The sequence below is a fragment of the Ictalurus punctatus genome, chromosome 13, assembly GCF_001660625.3.
Source record: "Ictalurus punctatus breed USDA103 chromosome 13, Coco_2.0, whole genome shotgun sequence".
Classification (NCBI taxonomy): domain Eukaryota; kingdom Metazoa; phylum Chordata; class Actinopteri; order Siluriformes; family Ictaluridae; genus Ictalurus; species Ictalurus punctatus.
Genome location: NC_030428.2, coordinates 13,093,625 through 13,112,810, shown reverse-complemented (window position 1 = coordinate 13,112,810; position 19,186 = coordinate 13,093,625). Strand labels below are relative to the sequence as shown.

The window sequence follows — 19,186 nt, the reverse complement described above, 5'->3', positions numbered from 1 at the left end:
AACATTAACCTTCCCGATCATAGATAAATGTAAAGAAGACCACCTGTCTACATCACTCGAAAACCTTTTTATTAACGGGTCAACATTAACACTAACTAAATCAGACAAATTTTTTGGAAATAAAATACCCAAATACTTAATGCCCTGTTTGGGCCACTGGAAGGCACCAGGCTGAAAGGCCGTTACAGGACAGTACGCTGTCAGAGCCAAAGCTTCGGATTTAGACCAGTTGACTTTGTATCCTGAGAATTTGGAAAAGGAGTTAATAATTCTGTGGAGGCAAGGCATAGATCTAGTAGGGTCAGAGACGAATAATAAAATATCATCTGCATAAAGCAAAAGCTTATGCGCCACACCTCCCGCCACCACCCCTGGAAAATCATTCTCCTTTCTTATCGCAGCTGCTAATGGTTCCAGGGCAAGACAGAACAATAATGGGGAAAGAGGGCAACCCTGCCGGGTGCCCCTATCTGGAGTAAAATAATCTGAAATTCGTCCATTTGTTTGTACTGCAGCTACCGGGTGTCTATAAAGTAGCTTAATCCAACCAATGAAAGTATTCCCGAACACATACACTTCCAAAATCTTAAAAAGATAATCCCATTCTACCATATCAAACACCTTTTCGGCATCAAGTGAGATGGCAGCAACCGGAGACTGATCATTTGCTACTGACCACATGATATCAATGAGACGTCTAATGTTATCAGAAGAGCTACGGCCCCGAATAAACCCCACCTGATCTATATGTATAAGAGATGTCATAACTTTACTTAATCGGTTATCCAGAATTTTCGACAAGATCTTTACATCTAACTGGATCAGGGAAATTGGACGATAACTTTAACACTCACTTGGATCTTTGTTTTTTTTAAGAATCAGTCTGATCCGGGCTTTTGTCATGGTTGGAAGAAGCTTTCCATTCTTTAATGCTTCTGTATAAACTTCTAACAGAAGTGGAGCCAGTTCTGTAGCATAAGATTTGAAAAACTCAGCAGCAAAGCCATCTGGCCCTGGAGACTTGCCTGTAGGCAGGGCCTTAATTACCTCACCAAGCTCCTCCAGGGTTATCTCAGAATCAAGAGCATTTTTTTTGCTCCGTCGTCAATTTCGGGAGTTCCAATGGTTCCACAAAGTTTCTAATATCTTCATCAGTAGATGAAGACATTGAACTATAGAGATCAAAGTAAAATTCTTTAAAAGCATTATTAATATCAATGGCCGAGGTAAAAATTTCACCACTAATAGACTTCACTACGGGAATGGTAGAAAGGGCCTCCCTCTGTTTTATATATCTAGCCAAAAGTTTTCCTGCTGTGTCCCCCGACTCAAAGTATGACTGTCTTGCCCTGAATAACCAAAACTCCACTTTCCTCGACAAAATAGTATTATATCTATATTTCAATCTGGTCAACTCTCTGAGACCATCAGACGACATTCGGCACTTCAGCTCTGCCTCTGCACTTTTAATATGTCCTTACAACTCCACGAGTTCTCGTGCTTTGGATTTTTTAATGAATGAGGCATACTGTATGATCCGACCCCTAAGAACCGCCTTAAGAGCCTCCCACGCCACACCCACAGAGGATACTGAGGACCAGTTGGTCTCCATATAAACATCAAGTTCAGTCTTTAACATTTGTCGGAAATCAGGATTTTGTAAAAGCGACAACTAAATGATTTCTTCTTCTCCGTTTGTGGCCACATCTCTAAACTCACCAGGGCGTGATCTGAGACTAGAATGTTTCCGATTGAACAATCAGCAACAGATGAAATGAGTGATTTGGATATCAAAAAAAAAATCTATTCTAGAATAAATCTTATGGACTGAAGAAAAAAATTTATAGTCCCTACCAGATGGGTTCAAAAGTCTCCAAATATCTGCAAGACCAAGATTTTTACTCATCCTGTGAAGCGTCACTGTTGCTCTAGGGGGCTTACACACTTTTGCAACACTATGATCAATGACTGAGTCCATCAAAAGATTAAAGTCTCCTCCCAGTATTATATCATGTGCGGTGCCTGCAGATTGCAACATCCCTTCAAGATCTATAAAAAAGCCCTGATCATCAGCATTGGGTGCATAAATATTAGCCAAAATAAGACTTTGCCCTTGAATTTCTGCTAAAACAATAATTACTCTCCCTAATTTATCTTTAAACTGTTTGAGACATTTGAATTGTAGATGCCTATTTACCAATATAATGACTCCTCTGCTTCTAGAAAGCTTTCTTAATTTTTTGTGGTTGATAAACACAACTTTTTAACTACTTAGTCACTTCTTTATATTTATTTATTATTATTATTATTATTATTTCTCTGATTCATTGACACTCCTTGGTTATTATGGGGCATTTCTTATACCACAGTTGGATGCCCTAAATAGTCAGTTACACAATTTTCCCTCACGGAGACACCACTCGTTCATAGACAAAACCGCAGATTAAAATGTCACATCTGGCTTTAACTAACGTTGTAGTGACTCATTCATGATTAAGAAACAATCCAGCAGCTAACGTCCAATTAATTTTGGACGATGTTTTGTTGTTAACTGTTGAGACCCGCAAACAGTGTGTGAGTGATTTTCAGACTTTTGAAAAGAGTTGGCAGGTTCCACCGAGATTTGAACTCGGATCGCTGGATTCAGAGTCCAGAGTGCTAACCATTACACCATGGAACCGCGGTGCTCGCCAGGGTGCTGGGTTTTGTATTTGTAGGTTAGTATTGTTGCACAACCATTATATGATATTGAATTATTAAATGATATTGAATCAATACAAGAATGTATATGAGGAGAGTAAGGGTGGTATTTAATTAGTGTACATCAATATGTGCCATATGCCCAGCTGTAGCCACAGATTTGCGCAGGGCGTTTGAACGGTGATGTAGTAGTTTATCTCCACCTGGTGGCAGTAGTGCGCTTTTCTACATTAAGTCGACAAGCCCCAAAAAAGGCGCAGAAGAAGCGTGTAAGCTTTTGGAGGGTTTAAATGGTTGAATGTTAGTTTTTGGTTTGAAAGATGCATAATTAATATTTCGATAAAAATATTAAAGCAGTATTGTTTATTGATGATTTTATTGCGACTTGTTACACTCCCGCAGTGAATGTTGTGAACTGCTGTTATTGAAATTTGCAGAACATGTGCTAGTAAACTACACGACTGAAGGCTGTTTAGCAGCACTAATGTAATATATTATTTTGCATCAGCTATTCTTATTGATACAGATTCATGTTTTAATACTAGCAGCAAACAATATACTCTTTTTTTTCTGACTGTCATTTCTTTCAGATATACTTTCAGAGGGGAAAGAACTCGAGAGTCTGCAAGATTCACCCAACTAACGCATGTAAACATCTGAAAATCACAAAATGCCTAACCTTTGTGTAGCATATGGCTGTGGAAAGTCATACCGGGACAATGTTAGTATGTTCAGATTTCCCAAAGATCGTGGTGAGTTTCTAAAATGGGAAAAGCAGGTACAAAGAACTCGCCACAAATGGGTCGCCAAGACCTTCTCTTTCTTGTGCTCTGAACACTTTAGCAAGGACTGTTTTGAGCCCAGACCCACCACGTTAACCAAGAACATGGGTGCTAAAGGGCTCAAGCTGAAGGAGGGTGCCATTCCAACTATTTTTATCCGACCACCTTGCACTAAATGTGGAGGTCATGGCACCACTTGCACAGCATGCAGTCCGAAGGGGAAAAAGCAAAGTGTGAGCACAGAGTATCAGAAGCAGGACTCGGTGAGTACCTGGAAAACATCTCCTCTCTTTAAAGCAGAGTTTATTTCATTCAGGCCTTGGACCCCCATATGGACAAGTATCACTAACAAGAAGTTACCCTCCAAAGGTGTATTGGGAACCATAAATAATTCAATACAGACGGTAGATTTAATCGATGTGTAAATTGGTGAGAACTATCATTGAGAATCTGACTGAGAAGTACTGCCCTAAGATTAATTGGCTATTAGAGATACCTTCTCTGAACAAATTCTATGTTTTGTTTTGGTGCGAAGGAAGGTTGGCCCACTCTTAATGCAGACTTGGGTGCTGCAGAAAAACAGAAGGAAACAAAGGATGAAGAGCACATTGAACAGCTTCTGTCTGATGAAGATGGGCATATTAGTCCCACATTTGCTCCACTCTCTCCTGTGGAATATGCTGATGAACCAGGTACAACTTAAAAATGTGTGTGTGTGTGTGTGTATATGTGTGTGTATATATATATATATATATATATATATATATATATATATATATATATATATATATATATATATATATATGTATATGTATGTGTGTATATACATACATACATACATACATACATACACATATATATATATATATATATATATATGTATATGTATGTGTGTATATACATACATACATACATACATACATACACACATATATATATATATATATATATATATATATATATATATATATATATATATATATATATATATGTATATATATATTTATATATATATATATATATATATATATATATATGTATATATGTATATATATATATATATATACATATATACATTTTTATCACTTTACTCTCTGGATTGCATATATGCACATAATCCATAATACATTATGCCATGGAAGCACTATGAAGTCAATGGGGGGGAGGGTAGTGATTTCTTATACTTCAAGATGCCAAGAATGTTATTAATTGTGTATTAACTTTAGATTGGCAGATGTACTGCAAAAGAAATGCCATAATAGCCAGAAAAAGGTTTGCTGTAACTGTCCAGATTGGACAAATGTTATTTCTATCACTAACAGTAAGTTTTCCAAGAAAATAAGTACAGCTTGGGAGTACTCTTTTGAGAATTGATTAATGACTATGTAATTTACCTTTGTATGGAGAGACAAACATCAGTAATTAGTGAAGTGTTAAGCCATCTTCAGTACTTGTATTTGATTTTCATTGAGTGTATTGAGTATGTTTGACTTGCTTGTCTGCAGTGGTTTGTGAGATGTGTGGCATTTCTGGAACCCGGGGCAGTTTTTACTCCAGATCCAAGCGCTTCTGCAGTCCATCCTGCTCCCGTTCCTTCTCCTCCAACTCGAAAAAATCCTCTATAATGGCACGGTTACAGGTGAGCACTGAAGTCATCTATGAAGTGAATATGTTAAAGGAAGAGGCTATGTCTAAAAAAGGCTGCACATTTTTAGAATATCACTAGATTAATATGAACTATATGAATTCTCACTGACATTCTTTGGATGCTTATATATGTTATAATAAATTGCACACCTTTGCGCATCCATGTTTAGGGAAGGCCTCTTCGGAAAGCTCCTGCACTACAGACCAATGCTTCCCCTCATGCAGAAGTTACTGAACGTCATCATGGCAGCACCACTATTAGGAAAGATGGTGCGATGCACATGTGCATACTATGTACTGGTGTATATACTTTTTTTGGTGCACATAATCATATATTTATCCTCCTTTCTCCAGCCTCTTCTGGTTTCAATTGGGGATGCTACCTTGAGAAACACGGCTGCCTCGCCGCCCCAGTGTCCTGCTTCAGACATGTGAGTGCATATCCTTCAGCCTGTAATTTTAAAATGTTAAAATCAGCACATAAGAACCATAATTCTATAATACCAGTCAAATGAAAAGATTTGTTTTTCATTTTTCATTATTTATTGCAAATACATGCTATAGAAAATGCTATAGAGAACAATGGACCAGTAGTACATTTTTACTTTTGCAAGTACAATTTTTTTTGCATTGTATTTTTAATTTTTTTAATGTAACGTTAATTACGGATTACTGACACACTTGTGTATTTAAGTGCTGATTCTTGGCCACACAGGTGCCACTCTGTGCTCAGTGGGAGGACATTGCGGTGGGATTGCAAGTGGAGGTCCTGAATACTCGCACTACTTTGCTGACCAAGGTTTACTGGATTGCCACCGTCATTCGACTTGCTGGTACCAAACAGTTTGTTTAGCACTTTTATTATAGTCAATTGTGAGAACATTTGCACAAACATCATAAAGATGGTCAATTGTCCATGATGTATTGTTAGGGGGTTTACAATTTTATAAATATTATTTATTTAAAATGACAATAAGATATGAACCGCTATTAAAGTTGTAATAGCTGTACTTTTATGCCAAATTGGTCACTTGAACTGAAGGGGTTTAAAGGTTCGCATTTACATTTATTCATTTAGCAGACGCTTTTATCCAAAGCGACTTACAAATGAGGAAATACAAGCAAAGCGATATATCAAGCGGAGAACATTACAAGTAGTGCTACCATACAATACTTTTTAATTGAGTTCTAGAAAAGCAAAGTGCAGAGTAGAGGTGTAAAAGCCAGAGTAAGGTGTTTGTTTGTTTTTTTTTAATTAATTATGTATGTATTTATTTATTATTTATTTATTTAAATAAAGGATAATGTGGGGTTAGTTACGTGCTCACGGAAGAGGTGGGTCTTTATCTGTTTTTTTTTTAAGATGGTGACAGATTCTACTGTCTGGATTGAGGTTGGAAGTTCATTGTGAAGGTTCTGGAAAGTGACCTTGAGCCATGCTGAGTAGGTATTTCTAGGTTGTTAATCGATCGCAGATTGCATGAGGGAACATAAGCCTTCAGGAGAGAGTTGAGGTAGGGGGGTGCTGTTCCAGACAAGGTCTTGTACGTGAGCATCAAGGCCTTGAATTTGATACGTGCAGCTACAGCAAGCCAGTGGAGGGAGATGAAGAAGGGTGTGACATGGGTTCTCTTGGGCTGGTTGAAGATTGAGCTTACTGCTGCATTCTGAATCATTTGGAAGGGTTTGATGGAGCTGGCTGGGAGGCACGAGAGTAGTGCATTGCAGTAGTCCAGTTTTGATATGATATTCACACCGTCAATGCAAGTAAAAATAATGTTGACTTTAGTCTAAATTACGAAATATTTATATAGGTATGAACAATGTCGAACATGGGCTGTAGTTTAGGTTATAAAGAGGAAAGTGAATGTAGACTTGGTATTGGTATTTCTTGTTATAAGAACATAAGATGGGAAGATGAGCCACACCATTAACACTTTGAACAGAACTACTAACAGGTTTACTATTAGGTTTACAGGTGACTTTGTAGCGACTAAACTGTTATGTCTTGACCCATTCAGTATTGATTTTTGACCTTTAATTATCTGTGATTTTTGTGATTAATTTCTACATGCCGAAGTATTTCCTGTTTAGAACAATCATAACCTTGTGTTTGGAACAGTATTCTTAGCTTTTTCCTCACTCAGGTTACAAGGCCCTGTTACGATACGTGGGTTTTGAAGATGATGATAGTCCTGATTTTTGGTGTAACCTGGGTATCGCTGATGTCCATCCTATTGGCTGGTGTGCAGTGAACAGCAAACTACTCGTTCCCCCTCAGGGTAAGTAAGAAAATGTCTGATGATAAATCATGTAGTACTTTGTTTAAACCAATAAAAAAGCAGCAAGACACTGTATATATTGTTTCCTGGAGTTCAGTTTGTTTTGTATTCTGTTTGTTTTTTTCTCAGAGATCAACAAACATATAACTGGCTGGAAATCATACTTGATGCAGAGACTTGTAGGAGCATCTACAATACCTGTGGATTTTCATGCTATGGTAACAACAAATGCACACCGTGTCCCATATTTACCGATTTTCTAAACAGTACAGAGCTCAATATTTCTTTCTTTTTTGTCTCTGTCTTTCTCAGATGGCAGAGAGTATGAAGTGTCCCTTCAGGCAGGGGGTCCGTGTAGAAGTAGTGGATCGCTCTCTGGTTAGCCGAACCCGTACAGCAGTGGTAGATACTGTGATTGGGGGCCGTCTAAGGCTTATATATGAAGATGCAGGGCTTGGAGCCTCAGGGGAGGTGCTCTCAGATTTCTGGTGTCACATGTTGAGCCCCCTTATACACCCCATAAACTGGTCGGTTAGAGTGGGTCATCTCATTAAGGAAACAGGTAATGGTGGCCAGGAGAATTATCTGCTACTTAGATTGTGCATTTCTTTCTAAATTGTAGTTTTGTGTCTACAAAGGACCACAAAGACATGACATTGTATGTCTAATGATTATTTTAATTAGCAAATAACACAGTTCATACATTTGTTAATGAATATTTTTTGGTGTTTATATTTTTCTTTTGCAAGAAACTCTTTGAATTTACAGATCTTTCGTATATTGGTGCATTACACAAACTACATTTTGAGACGTTAAAATACACTTCAAGGTTCATGGTGTTAACAGTAAAGAGCCATGTTTTTTAGTTGAGGCTCTGTATGCTTTCTTCACAGATAAGTCTGTTGATATGAGCAGTCATCCAGCATTCCGTAAGGTTTTGTGTGATAGTGTGCCAAGTCAGTTCAAAAAGGTCAGTGTCTGTCTCATGCTGGCAACGTTTTCATTCTGTTTATGGATAGTCTGTCATTCTTTATGAAATTGTTTAGAAATCTTCATTACTAAACTATTTTTTTAAATGAATTTTAGTTAAGGACTGTTTATATGGAAGGAGGGTTTTTCAAGGAAGGCATGAAACTGGAGGCCATTGATCCTCTGAACCTGGGGAACATCTGTGTAGCTTCCGTTCGAAAGGTACAGTAGTGATGTTCTTGTTAGTTTGTGAAGGCTGCTATTATAACATATTGGTATTTTTGTGACCTTACTAAATTTAATTATAGCAATTCTCAAATACCAAATCTGAAACCTCAGGTCTGAAGCATGTACAAATTTGCTTGAAATTACTTTCCATTTTTATATTGCACTTCACATGCTCAATCTTGATTAGTAATTTCTTGTGTTTAGTGAACAGCAGAACATTCCTAAATAGTCCATACAGGATTTCGCGGATTCGTGAAATGCTTGATTTTTTTGTGCTTTTTTTACAGAAAGCTACTTGAATTGGTGAAATTGCACAAAATTGTTTTTCATGGTCTTTAGAAAGAATGTTTGTTGGTAAATGAGACCTTTTAGCTGTACTCATGTAAAACTCAAACTTTTGGTGGAGTGAATTATATTACATTGTCTGTAATCTCTGATTGGAATGCATTTTCTGGTCTGTCAGGTGCTCTTCGATGGCTATCTCATGGTCGGTATTGATGGTGTGGAGATTGGCGATGGCTCAGATTGGTTTTGCTACCATGTTGGCTCACATGCCATCTTACCCACAGGATATTGCCAAAGCAATGACATACCCCTCACTCTACCCCCTGGTATGAGCTTTTCTAATCTAAAATTCTCAGACTGCACATTTTCCTGTAAATTGTATTAAGATGAATTGAATGTTTTTTTCTTTTCCATTAGGATATGATCAGGCAACCTTCACATGGGCCAAATATTTGGAAGAAATGGGAGCAGAGGCTGCTCCACGCAGACTATTTAACACAGTAAAATATTCTCCCCACACATTTCATTAGTCACTTATTTGTGTGTACAAAGTTAGTTAAGTGCTAACACCTTTCTTGTCTCCCTCCTCCAGGATGCTGTAGAGCATGGCTTTGCCCCAGGCATGAAGCTGGAGGCAGTGGACCTAATGGAGCCTCGGTTGGTGTGTGTGGCCACTGTGCAGCGCTGTGTGGGTCGCCTGCTTTTGCTGCACTTTGATGGTTGGGAGTCAGAGTTTGATCAGTGGGTGGACTGTGAATCCCCTGATATCTACCCTGTGGGCTGGTGTGAACTTGCTGGATATCAGCTTCAGCCCCCCATTGGCCCAGGTAGAGGGAACCCATATACCCATGATGACAAATGTCTTTATTTTTGTATTTCAAGATTAATAAATAAACGAGACCCCAGAGTAAAGTTTACAGGCGTTCCTCACCAATAGCCTTCTTACCTTAGTACCAAGTCCAATACTACATTTTGTGCTACACATAGTCAGCAACATACAATAATTAAGCAGTATCACATGAGCAAGAGTGCTGATATACTAGCTATCAGCACTGAAGAGATTACCTGAATATCAGCACAGCTGTGATTACCTGCAGCCTTGTGTCTACAGCCGAATCACAGCCGTGCTGACACCCTGTACAACAGTGCCAGTGTGGCATTGCTTTTATACAACAGTTCTGTAAAGAAGAAATTAATATCAGGTTACTGACATTTCAGACACAATATGACCAAATATTATATTTATTTTTGATTTGTCAACTAAAATATTTCCAGATGTCATGTCATTCCGTGCACAGACTGACTTGACAGCCTGTAGTACGAATACAGACAAGCGACACAAACAGTGAAATGTCCCAGTGCCGTTATACTAAATACCACCACTCTTGTCCAATCAAATTGGTGAACCCAAATTAACTGTTTAATTACATGTATATTTAACTGAAGGTATCTGTTTGTTAGACATTTTATAAGGAAAATGAATAAATAAAGCATATTGAAGTTAAAATGAGTCTGATAATATATATATAATTATTTTATTTATTTATTTATTTATTTATTTTTTACAGAACCTCAGGAACGCACAAGCAAAAAATCAGTGGGTAAAAAGAGTATGTATTTTTCTGTTCCTAGTCATGTTGCTTGTCTCTTTTTTTTTTTTTTTTCTTCTTGGCAACATTTATCATTTGCTCTAAATATGTTTCATATAATTGAAGTTTCTACACATTATTTCTTAAAATAATTGTTAATTGTATAATTTTTAATTGGACACCGTTTTTGTTTTTATTTATTTATTTATTTATTTATTTATTTAAACAAATTGACCCTCTGTGACTTTTAGAGAGAAGATATGTAAAGAAAAGGACAAGTGATGACACATCAAAACCCTCAGTTCCTCAGCAAGATGGACATCTCCAGTCAGACAATCAGCCTGTAGCTACTCAGCCCCAAGAGCTCCCAACTCTGCCCGCAGACACACCCATGCAGCCTGTGAACATGCCAGTCATAACTCTAAAGACTGAGCTTGAGGAAGAGAGTAAGTATTGCTTGTGTTCTAAATATGCTTTCCTTGTTTATATGAATGTAATAATCAATCACGGAGATGCATATTTTGTATGCAGTTATTTCCTTTAAAGTGAAAGTGGAGGAGATGGAGATGGAGACCCCTATCACCCATGACCTTGAAGGCAATGAAAGCACTGGATATAACACACCTCCACCTTCTTTACTGAAAGAAGAAATTCCAGAGTGAATCACTCCAGGTTCACAGATTACATCAAAACAGCTATGTACTGATGGACAATAAATGAACATTGCTCTCTCTTTCAGCATCAAAAAGCACCTCAGCTGATACAATCCTGATAAAAAAAGAGCAAATACTTGGTGGATTCTGTTATTTGTGTATTATTTCTTTTTTTTTCTTTTTCTTTTTTTTTTAACCTTCACACACTACTGAAGCTTAGTTTCTGTGTCAGTTTGTTAATACCAATAAATGTACACTAATTTCATCCAAACATAACTACGATGAATGAACAGGAATTAATAAGACACATGAAAACAGAGGCTTAACTTTACAAGGAAAAACTGATTATACTGAAATAAGACTATACCAATATCGCTGAGTGCTAAACTGTTAACAACTTCTGAGTGTACTTTCTGAAAGACAACATTTACTACTAGGCAACTTTTAAAGATATTTGTGTTTGTATTGTTTGTTTGTAAAATAAAGTAAAACATTGTTAAATACCTTATTTAGAAATTTCATAAATATTAATGCTCTTATAAATGTTTTGTGATCACACAGACTTCTTAGCACTAGACTTCTGCACTAAGTGAGATTTTGTATTCTGCGTGGTTTGGGCTTAGTAGTTTTGGCATGGGCTGGTTTAGATTTTGTGCTCTTTGGTGCTTTGGAGATCTTCTGATTTGGGGAAAGAGGAGGCCCCTGTCCTGGACAGCTCTTAAAAACATGAATGTCCTTGACCCTTTGGCCTTTGAGCTCGGGTGGATAACCACATTTGGCCCTCGACTTCAGGTTGACGCTCTCTAGCCACCTGAAGAAAAGGTTTTTTAAAATAAAAAATGCTGTGCATGCACATATAAATACATTACCAACATTATAACAAGCTAATGATTAAACATACAGATAACAATGTATGTACACACTACCTTTAATCACATATACTGCTATACATTCCCCACTGTATTGGAACAGCAAGGCCATATTTTTGTTGTTTTTGAATACATTTGGGTTTGAGATCAAAACATGAATGAGACGATAGATCAGAATTTCATTTTCTGATATTCACATCTAGATGTGTTAAACACCTTGGAACATGGCACCTTTGTTGGCAGACCACCCAATTTTGTTTGGTGAGCAAAAGTATGCTAACAGCTATTAAAATAAATAACACTTAATACTTGGTTACATATTTCTTTCTTGCAATAACTTCAACAAACTGTTGTATTTTCCAGCCTTGTAGTGCAGCTTCTTTAAGTTGGTGGTGGTTGTACATTTTTTTTTTTTTGTTTTGTTTTTGTTTTTTGGGGTTGGGGTTCCTCCCAATTAGATTGGATGCATTTCTCTGTAAATTGGCGGACAGAATGTTTCTGTAAACTTCTGAATTCATTCTGATACTACCATCATGAGTTACATCATCAATAAAGATTAATGGGCCTGTTCCAGACGCAGCCATGCAAGCCCAAGCCGTGACACTATCTTCACCATGCTTGACTGATGAGCTCATATGTTTTGTATCATGAGCAGATCTTTTTCTTTCTCCACACTTTATAACCTTTCTATCACTGTTACTATTGTTTTGGGGTTTTTATTCACAGCTCTCACATTTCATCAATTGCTGTTGTTTTCCTTGGCTGGCCTGTTCCATGTGTAGTTGTTAGTATATCAGTGGTTTCCTTCTTTTTCAGGACATTACAAATTGTTGTATTGGCTATGCCCAGTGCTTGTGCAATGGCTCATCAAAATGGCTTGCCTTTCTCACATAGACAACTCTTGTCATGTTGGTTTATCCTTTTTAACAACAAATGCAGTCTTCCCCGGCAAAACCCACGGCAGGGAGTAGACATTCATAACTATTTTTTATTTAAACAAACAATCTAACCTAGGGTTAGGGTTATCTACCCTTGGCAACACTTGTCAGTCATGTGTTCCAATATTTTGGATCATTTTGATAAATGGGTGGGTTCAAACAAAAGGTGTCATGTTCTAAATTGTTTAACACATCTAGATATTTTGATCTAAAACTCAAGTGTCAAGGTATAAATTATTTGTCCGTGCCGTTCCAATACTTTTGGAGGGGACTGTATGTAGGATCCTAAACACTGGCAACCTCCTGGTTGATTTGTATTTTTCACACTAGCGTGTTGAAAAGTATCATAAGACCTTTTTGCAGCGGAGATGAAACACCATTTTAAAAAGGTAACCACATTCAAATGACTTGGTGCCAGGATCACATATTGCTCCCCCACCAATGGATTGGTCATATCATAATGTTAGGTAATGTTAACGCAGTGAGATAAGGAGAACAGGAAGCAATCTTACTTGCGCAGAGGTAGGAGTGGGCAGTCACACAGCAGTGGATTCTCTGCCAGATTAATGACCTGAAGCCCTGAAAGTGGACTAAAGTCCGGCACATCCTCAAGCTGATTGCCCTCCAATAAAAGACTCTGTAGTCCAGATCCAAGGCCAGTAAGTGAATCCTTGGACATCTGTACATGGAAAGTAAATTAAACAAATAACTTTTATGGTATCATAATAGGAATGTACAGGTAATCATCTACAATGTGAAATTTAGAGCAGAAGAATGTTTGCAAATGTTTTTAGTCACAATATTGTTTTTGTATAGTGTTTAGGTAATATGGTAATTACAGCATACTACAAGATAATTGTTTGTTCTATCCCTATGAAAAAGCTGGAGTACATACAGTGGTGCTTGAAAGTTTGTGAACCCTTTAGAATCTTCTATATTTCTGCATAAACATGACCTAAAACATCATCAGAGTTTCACATAAGTTCTAAAACTAGTCAATGGGTACTCAATTAAACAAATGAGACAAAAATATTACACTTGGTTATTTATTTAGGAAAATGATCCAATATTACAAATCTGTGAGTGGCAAAAGTATGTGAACCTTTGCTTTCAGTATCTGGTATGACCCCCTTGTGCAGTAATAACTGCAGCTAAATATTTCCAGTAACTGTTGATCAGTCCTGCACATCGGTTTGGAGGAATTTTGTCCATTCCTCAATACAGAACAGCTTCAACTCTGGGATGTTGGTGGGTTTCATCACATAAACTGCTTGTTTCAGGTTCTTTCACAACATTTTAAGGTCAGCACTTTGACTTGGCCATTCCAAAACATTAACTTTATTCTTCTTTAACCATTCTTTGGTAGAATGACTTGTGTGTTTAGGGTCATTGTCTTGCTGCATGACCAACTTTCTCTTGAGATTCAGTTCATGGATATTTTCCTTTAGAATTTGCTGGTATAATTCAGAATTCACTGTTCCATCAATTGCATTTGATGGAACAGTTTGCATCTAAGTGCAAGCCATCCTGGCCCAGATGCAGCAAAACAGGCCCAAACCATGATACTACCACCAGCACGTTTCACAGATTAGGTAATGCTGGAATGCAGTGTTTTCCTTTTTCCAAACATAACCCTTCTCATTTAAACCAAAAATTCTATTTTGGTCTCGTAACTCCACAAAACAAGCCTCCTGGTTGTGGACTGGTGAACATTAACATTAGCCAATGTGAGAGAGGCCTTTAGTTGCTTACAAGTTACCTTGGGTTCTTTTGTGACTTTGTGGACTATTACACATCTTGCTCTTGGAGTGATCTTTGTTGGTCGACCAATCCTGTGGAGGGTAATAACAGTCTTAAATTTCCTCCATTATACACAATCTGTCTGATTGTGGATTGGTGGAGTCCAAACTCTTTAGAGATAGTTTTGTAACCTTTTCTAGCCTGATGAGCATCATCAACACTTGTTCTGAGGTCCTCGGAAATCTCCTTTGTTTATGCCATGATACACGGCCACAAACGTGTTGTGTAGACCATACTTTGATAGATCCCTGTTCTTTAAATTAAACCTGACGCTCACTCACACTTGATTGTCATCCCATTGAATGAAAACACCTGACTCTAATTTCATCTTCAAATTGAACTACTAATCCTAAAGGTTCAGATACTTTTTCCACTCATAGATATGTAATCTTGGATCCTCAATAAGTAAATGACCAAGTGCAATATTTTTATTTAATTTGTGTAATTGGGTTATCGTTGTCTACTTTTAGGACTGTGAAAATCTGATGGTGTTTTAAGTCATATTTATGCAGATAGGTAGAAAATTCTAAAGGGTTCAACTTCAATCTTGCAAGCACCACTTTACATACAATTTGCATTTTAATATATGAACTGTATACTTAAGTCTCACCTTTTCTAAACTCATGTTATTGAGATAAAGATGCTTCAGAGAGGTTGCAATGGGAAGAAAAGCTTTGGCCCCAATCCAGCGAATAGGATTGTAGGACAAATAAAGCTCTGTCAAGCTACTTGTTTTTAGAAAGGCATTAGTTGGCACTTCCTTGAGTTTGTTGTTGTCTAAGTGCAATGTAACAAGGTCAGATGCTGGGTCAAAGGCCCTGGGAGCGATGTTGGTAATATCATTCATGCTCAGAAAAAGACTCCTCAGTTTCTCAGCACCTGTCAGTATTTCTGTCTCAAGCTTAGTGATGGCATTGTTCTCCAAGTGTAGAGCCAACAAGCCAGGCAGCAGCGTAAAAGCTCCTTTGGGAAACTGTTTAAATTGGTTATTCTCTAAATGAAGGTAGGTGAGCTGGGGCAGACCCTTGAAGACATCTGGACTCAGTGACGTGAGGTCATTCTCTGAAAGATAGAGGTAGACCAGACCTTTCATACCACTGAAAGCCCTGTCTTCCACTTCATGGATTTTACAGCGCTGCAGATGAAGGGAAACCACTTCTGGCAAGCCTGGGAAACTTTTGGAAGCAATGTAATGGAAGTGATTGTCACGTAAGTCCAGCAAGCGTGTGTCTGGAGAGAAGCCTCGTGGTACTTTGGTGTGGCCCTGCTTCTCACAGGATACGTGATGGTTTTCAGTCTAGTGTTAAATGTAAAAACAGAGACAATATTTAATTATTTAATTAATACCTAACATGAAAAAAATCTTCATTGTACTATCATGAAACTCCCTTACTTCACAAATGCAGTTGTCTGGGCATTTGGCCTTGTCACCAGGTGGGGTTGTCAGTGGGGGTGGAAGTCTGCGCTGTTCCTCCAGCTCAGCTTTCAGCATGGCCTCCTGACTCTGGCAGCGTAAATCAGCAGGTTGCACTGCATCGAGGCTCTCATCAGATAGGTGGGGTGGACCACTACAAGTTCCTCCAAGACGTACCCGCTCCTTCATTGCCCACTCTCGCAGTGGACGCAGGTAGCAGCTGCAGTAGATTGGGTTGCCTGTCAGGTTGAGACGAGTCAGCTTAGGGGATCCAAGGGCCAAAGGCTGCAAGACACGCAGCTGGTTATGGCTGAGGTCAAGGTGTGTGAGCTTGGGTGAGAGCAAAACAGCTGCACTAGAAAAATCCTGCAGAGAATTGTGATCCAAAAAGAGGTGTGTAAGCTTTGCCATAGACACTACCTCCTCTCCAAGATAGGTCATGGGATTGTAACTCAAGTCTAGGCGTGTCACCTCAGGGAGTCTATAGAGAAAAAAACATGAGAAAACATTTTCTCTCAGCTCTGGCTGACATTCTTCCTCCACTGACATTTTTTCAAAGAAAATACACAATGACAACTTTCAAGAGCACACAAAATTGTATTAAACTCACCTTGTCATGGTCTCAGTGGGGAAAAACTGGAGCTCATTGTTATCAAGACTGAGACGGGTTAGAGTGAAGAGGCCAGCAAAAGCTTCAGTGTCAACATAATTGAGTGCATTATAACTGAGCTGTAACCATTTGATGTTCTGTAGGCCCTGAAAAGCCATATTCGGTATGTATACCAGCTGGTTGTGAGTGACGGAAAGGAGGTTAAGAAACCCCAGCTGCGAGAAAGCTCCAGGCTGGATCTCCTCTATTCTGTTGTGGTCAATGATGAGCTGCTTCAGGGAGGAGAGCCCATCAAATGACTCCTGTGATTAAGATGAACAGAAGCAAAGAGCTTCATGTTAACATAAACTATATACAGAATGTAACAGTACAAACACAATGTGTTCCATACAAAATGAATCTGGTCTTGTAAATGAGCAGTGCTTGTCTCACTTGGTACAGAATATCGATATCATTGTAGGCCAAGTTGAGAAAGACCAAGCGGCCGAGACTGCGGAAAGCTCCTTCTCGTACTTTGTGGATGCCAGTGCGTTGGAGAGACAAGTGGGTGAGGTAAGGTGTATGTTTGAATGCTCCTGTAGGAAGCTCCTGTATGTTATTACCTCTCAGGTCCAACTTAATTGTGATCTGGGAAGTGCACACACAGATTATAGAAAGGTTTGTTATATGGTTTTTAGCTGTATTGTTATACAGTTTACATTATAGAGTGGGGATACATTGGGCTTTAGGAGGTGGAGAAGCCCTACATTTTTGTGCCAACAATGTGGGAACAGCACAATACATGAAGTTCTTAACATTATCATGGAGATGTGATAAGTTTTTGACATAAGAGCTTAATTAAATGGTTGGGATTTCAGTTTTACTTGTTTAAATTATTTAGTACAACCTTTATACTACCTAAATGATCACAATTTTCTATAATGATCAAATTAATATATACAGTAGATAACAATTGCCTTGAATAATCGCCATATGATTATTATTGCCATTATGCCTGGATGCGATGTACTTTTAACTCCTATATAAGTATGTTAACCTTATCAATTGTACCTCATCAATAGTGGGTGGAATCTCAGTCAGATTCCTCTTGACACAAGCCACTGTAAGCTGAATGTTGTCACACATGCAGAATTTAGGGCACTTTCCTGGCTTCACTTCCCGGATTCCGAGAAAAAACAATAATATAACGGACCATGTAGGAAGGAGAAACATCTTGGTCTCTATATGTACAACACAGCAGACAAAACAAAACAAAAACCTGTCATAATTGATCATTTGTTGTTCTAGCCTACAACCCATCATGTTTTATTCACTGTGGCTTCAGTTCAGTTCACTATTACATTTCTGCATTAACTTTGATGATACTAATGATATTGCGACCTCCTTTAAATAGTTTTTTTCTTTAAGTGAATCATAAGTCAATTCCTACTTTCATTATCTAGCAATTAAATACAATTTCCACTGAATTCCTGTTAAATTTACAGTGAAAGAAAACTGTCCTTTTAAAACAATGTTTATTAGATTCCAATCAGTAATTCCAGTATACTATATAGATATATAAAAACTCATAAGAACCTTTTCCAACTTCCAATTACAGACAGACAGACAGTCAGTCTTATCACTGTTTTTAATTTTGAAAGAAAATGAAAAAAACTTGAATGGCACCTACCTTCCTCACTAGGAATTCACAGAGTCATCTAATGCCTCCTAAAGACAGAAGTTAATCTAATCTTAAATAACCACTTGTGTACAAGATTTTAAAGATTCTCTGATAAACACTGCACCAGAGGAATTTGCCGTGTCGAGGTGGCTCAGTGTGTGTATGTGTGTGTCCCTCCAGCTCCAGACCTCACTGCACACACAAAGACACACTGTTCCAACACCACACTCACAGCCAGAGTGGCTCTCACAAACATACCATGTGGTGGACATAATTTTCTCTTGAATTCCTCTACTGGAATTACTCTTCTGCTATTATCACTGACTGTTTTGATAAGCTTAAATAGTTTTATTTTGGGGATAACTAAATACTTCTTGCATAAAAGTGCAAATAGTTACTAAATAAAAATGAACCCTAATCAAACAGCTAATTACATTGATTAAGATTAACGTGTAATGTTATTTGCACACACATTACAGTTACAAAGCTAGTTGAAAGTCCATGCACTTGTTAAAAGTTCCTGTACTTTCTAGTAATCCTCTTCCTGCAGACTGTCCTTGCTAAATAAAATTTATATCCTAACCATTTCACAAAGTCTCCCATTTGGCTATAGACTGGTGGAACTGAGCAGGACTTTTTCAGAACAAAATGCAGTCAGTGATATTAAATACTTCTAAATACAAAGATACTTGTCTAGGTCACTGCAAATATAATTATCACTAACTTCCTAACAGTACACAATAACAGCTGGAAACACCTC

At 37.9% G+C, this 19,186-nt stretch overlaps 2 protein-coding genes and 1 non-coding gene across 4 annotated transcripts; 1 reads left to right on the top strand and 2 right to left on the bottom strand.

Annotated features, from left to right (window-relative positions):
* Positions 1–2,608: 2,608 nt before the first annotated feature.
* Positions 2,609–2,680, bottom strand: trnaq-cug (transfer RNA glutamine (anticodon CUG)). The gene has a single exon. It is a non-coding gene; the product is annotated as a tRNA-Gln (tRNA).
* A 220-nt stretch (positions 2,681–2,900) lies between these two features.
* On the top strand, positions 2,901–11,636 carry l3mbtl2 (L3MBTL histone methyl-lysine binding protein 2). Of its 2 annotated transcripts, none has more exons than XM_017484450.3 (18): positions 2,901–2,969; positions 3,291–3,745; positions 4,018–4,174; positions 4,988–5,121; positions 5,300–5,399; positions 5,484–5,560; positions 5,845–5,962; positions 7,277–7,411; positions 7,541–7,629; positions 7,724–7,973; positions 8,305–8,381; positions 8,498–8,602; positions 9,072–9,219; positions 9,311–9,393; positions 9,486–9,720; positions 10,462–10,503; positions 10,734–10,928; positions 11,014–11,636. In XM_017484450.3, exons 2-18 carry the CDS (start codon positions 3,371–3,373, stop codon positions 11,142–11,144), a joined length of 2,451 nt encoding a protein of 816 aa, XP_017339939.1. In that variant the 5' UTR covers positions 2,901–2,969; positions 3,291–3,370; the 3' UTR covers positions 11,145–11,636. The 2 variants fall into 2 exon arrangements, with proteins under 2 accessions (XP_017339939.1, XP_017339938.1); XM_017484449.3 differs by having other exon boundaries at positions 2,937–3,186.
* An 84-nt stretch (positions 11,637–11,720) lies between these two features.
* chadlb (chondroadherin-like b) lies at positions 11,721–18,641 on the bottom strand. Its single transcript, XM_017484451.3, has 8 exons — positions 18,436–18,641; positions 17,817–17,986; positions 17,199–17,393; positions 16,767–17,068; positions 16,136–16,637; positions 15,353–16,039; positions 13,455–13,621; positions 11,721–11,946 (listed from the first exon to the last, which is right to left on the bottom strand). The coding sequence occupies exons 2-8, from the start codon at positions 17,976–17,978 to the stop codon at positions 11,721–11,723; spliced, it is 2,241 nt and encodes a 746-aa protein (XP_017339940.1). The 5' UTR covers positions 17,979–17,986; positions 18,436–18,641.
* Positions 18,642–19,186: the final 545 nt, after the last annotated feature.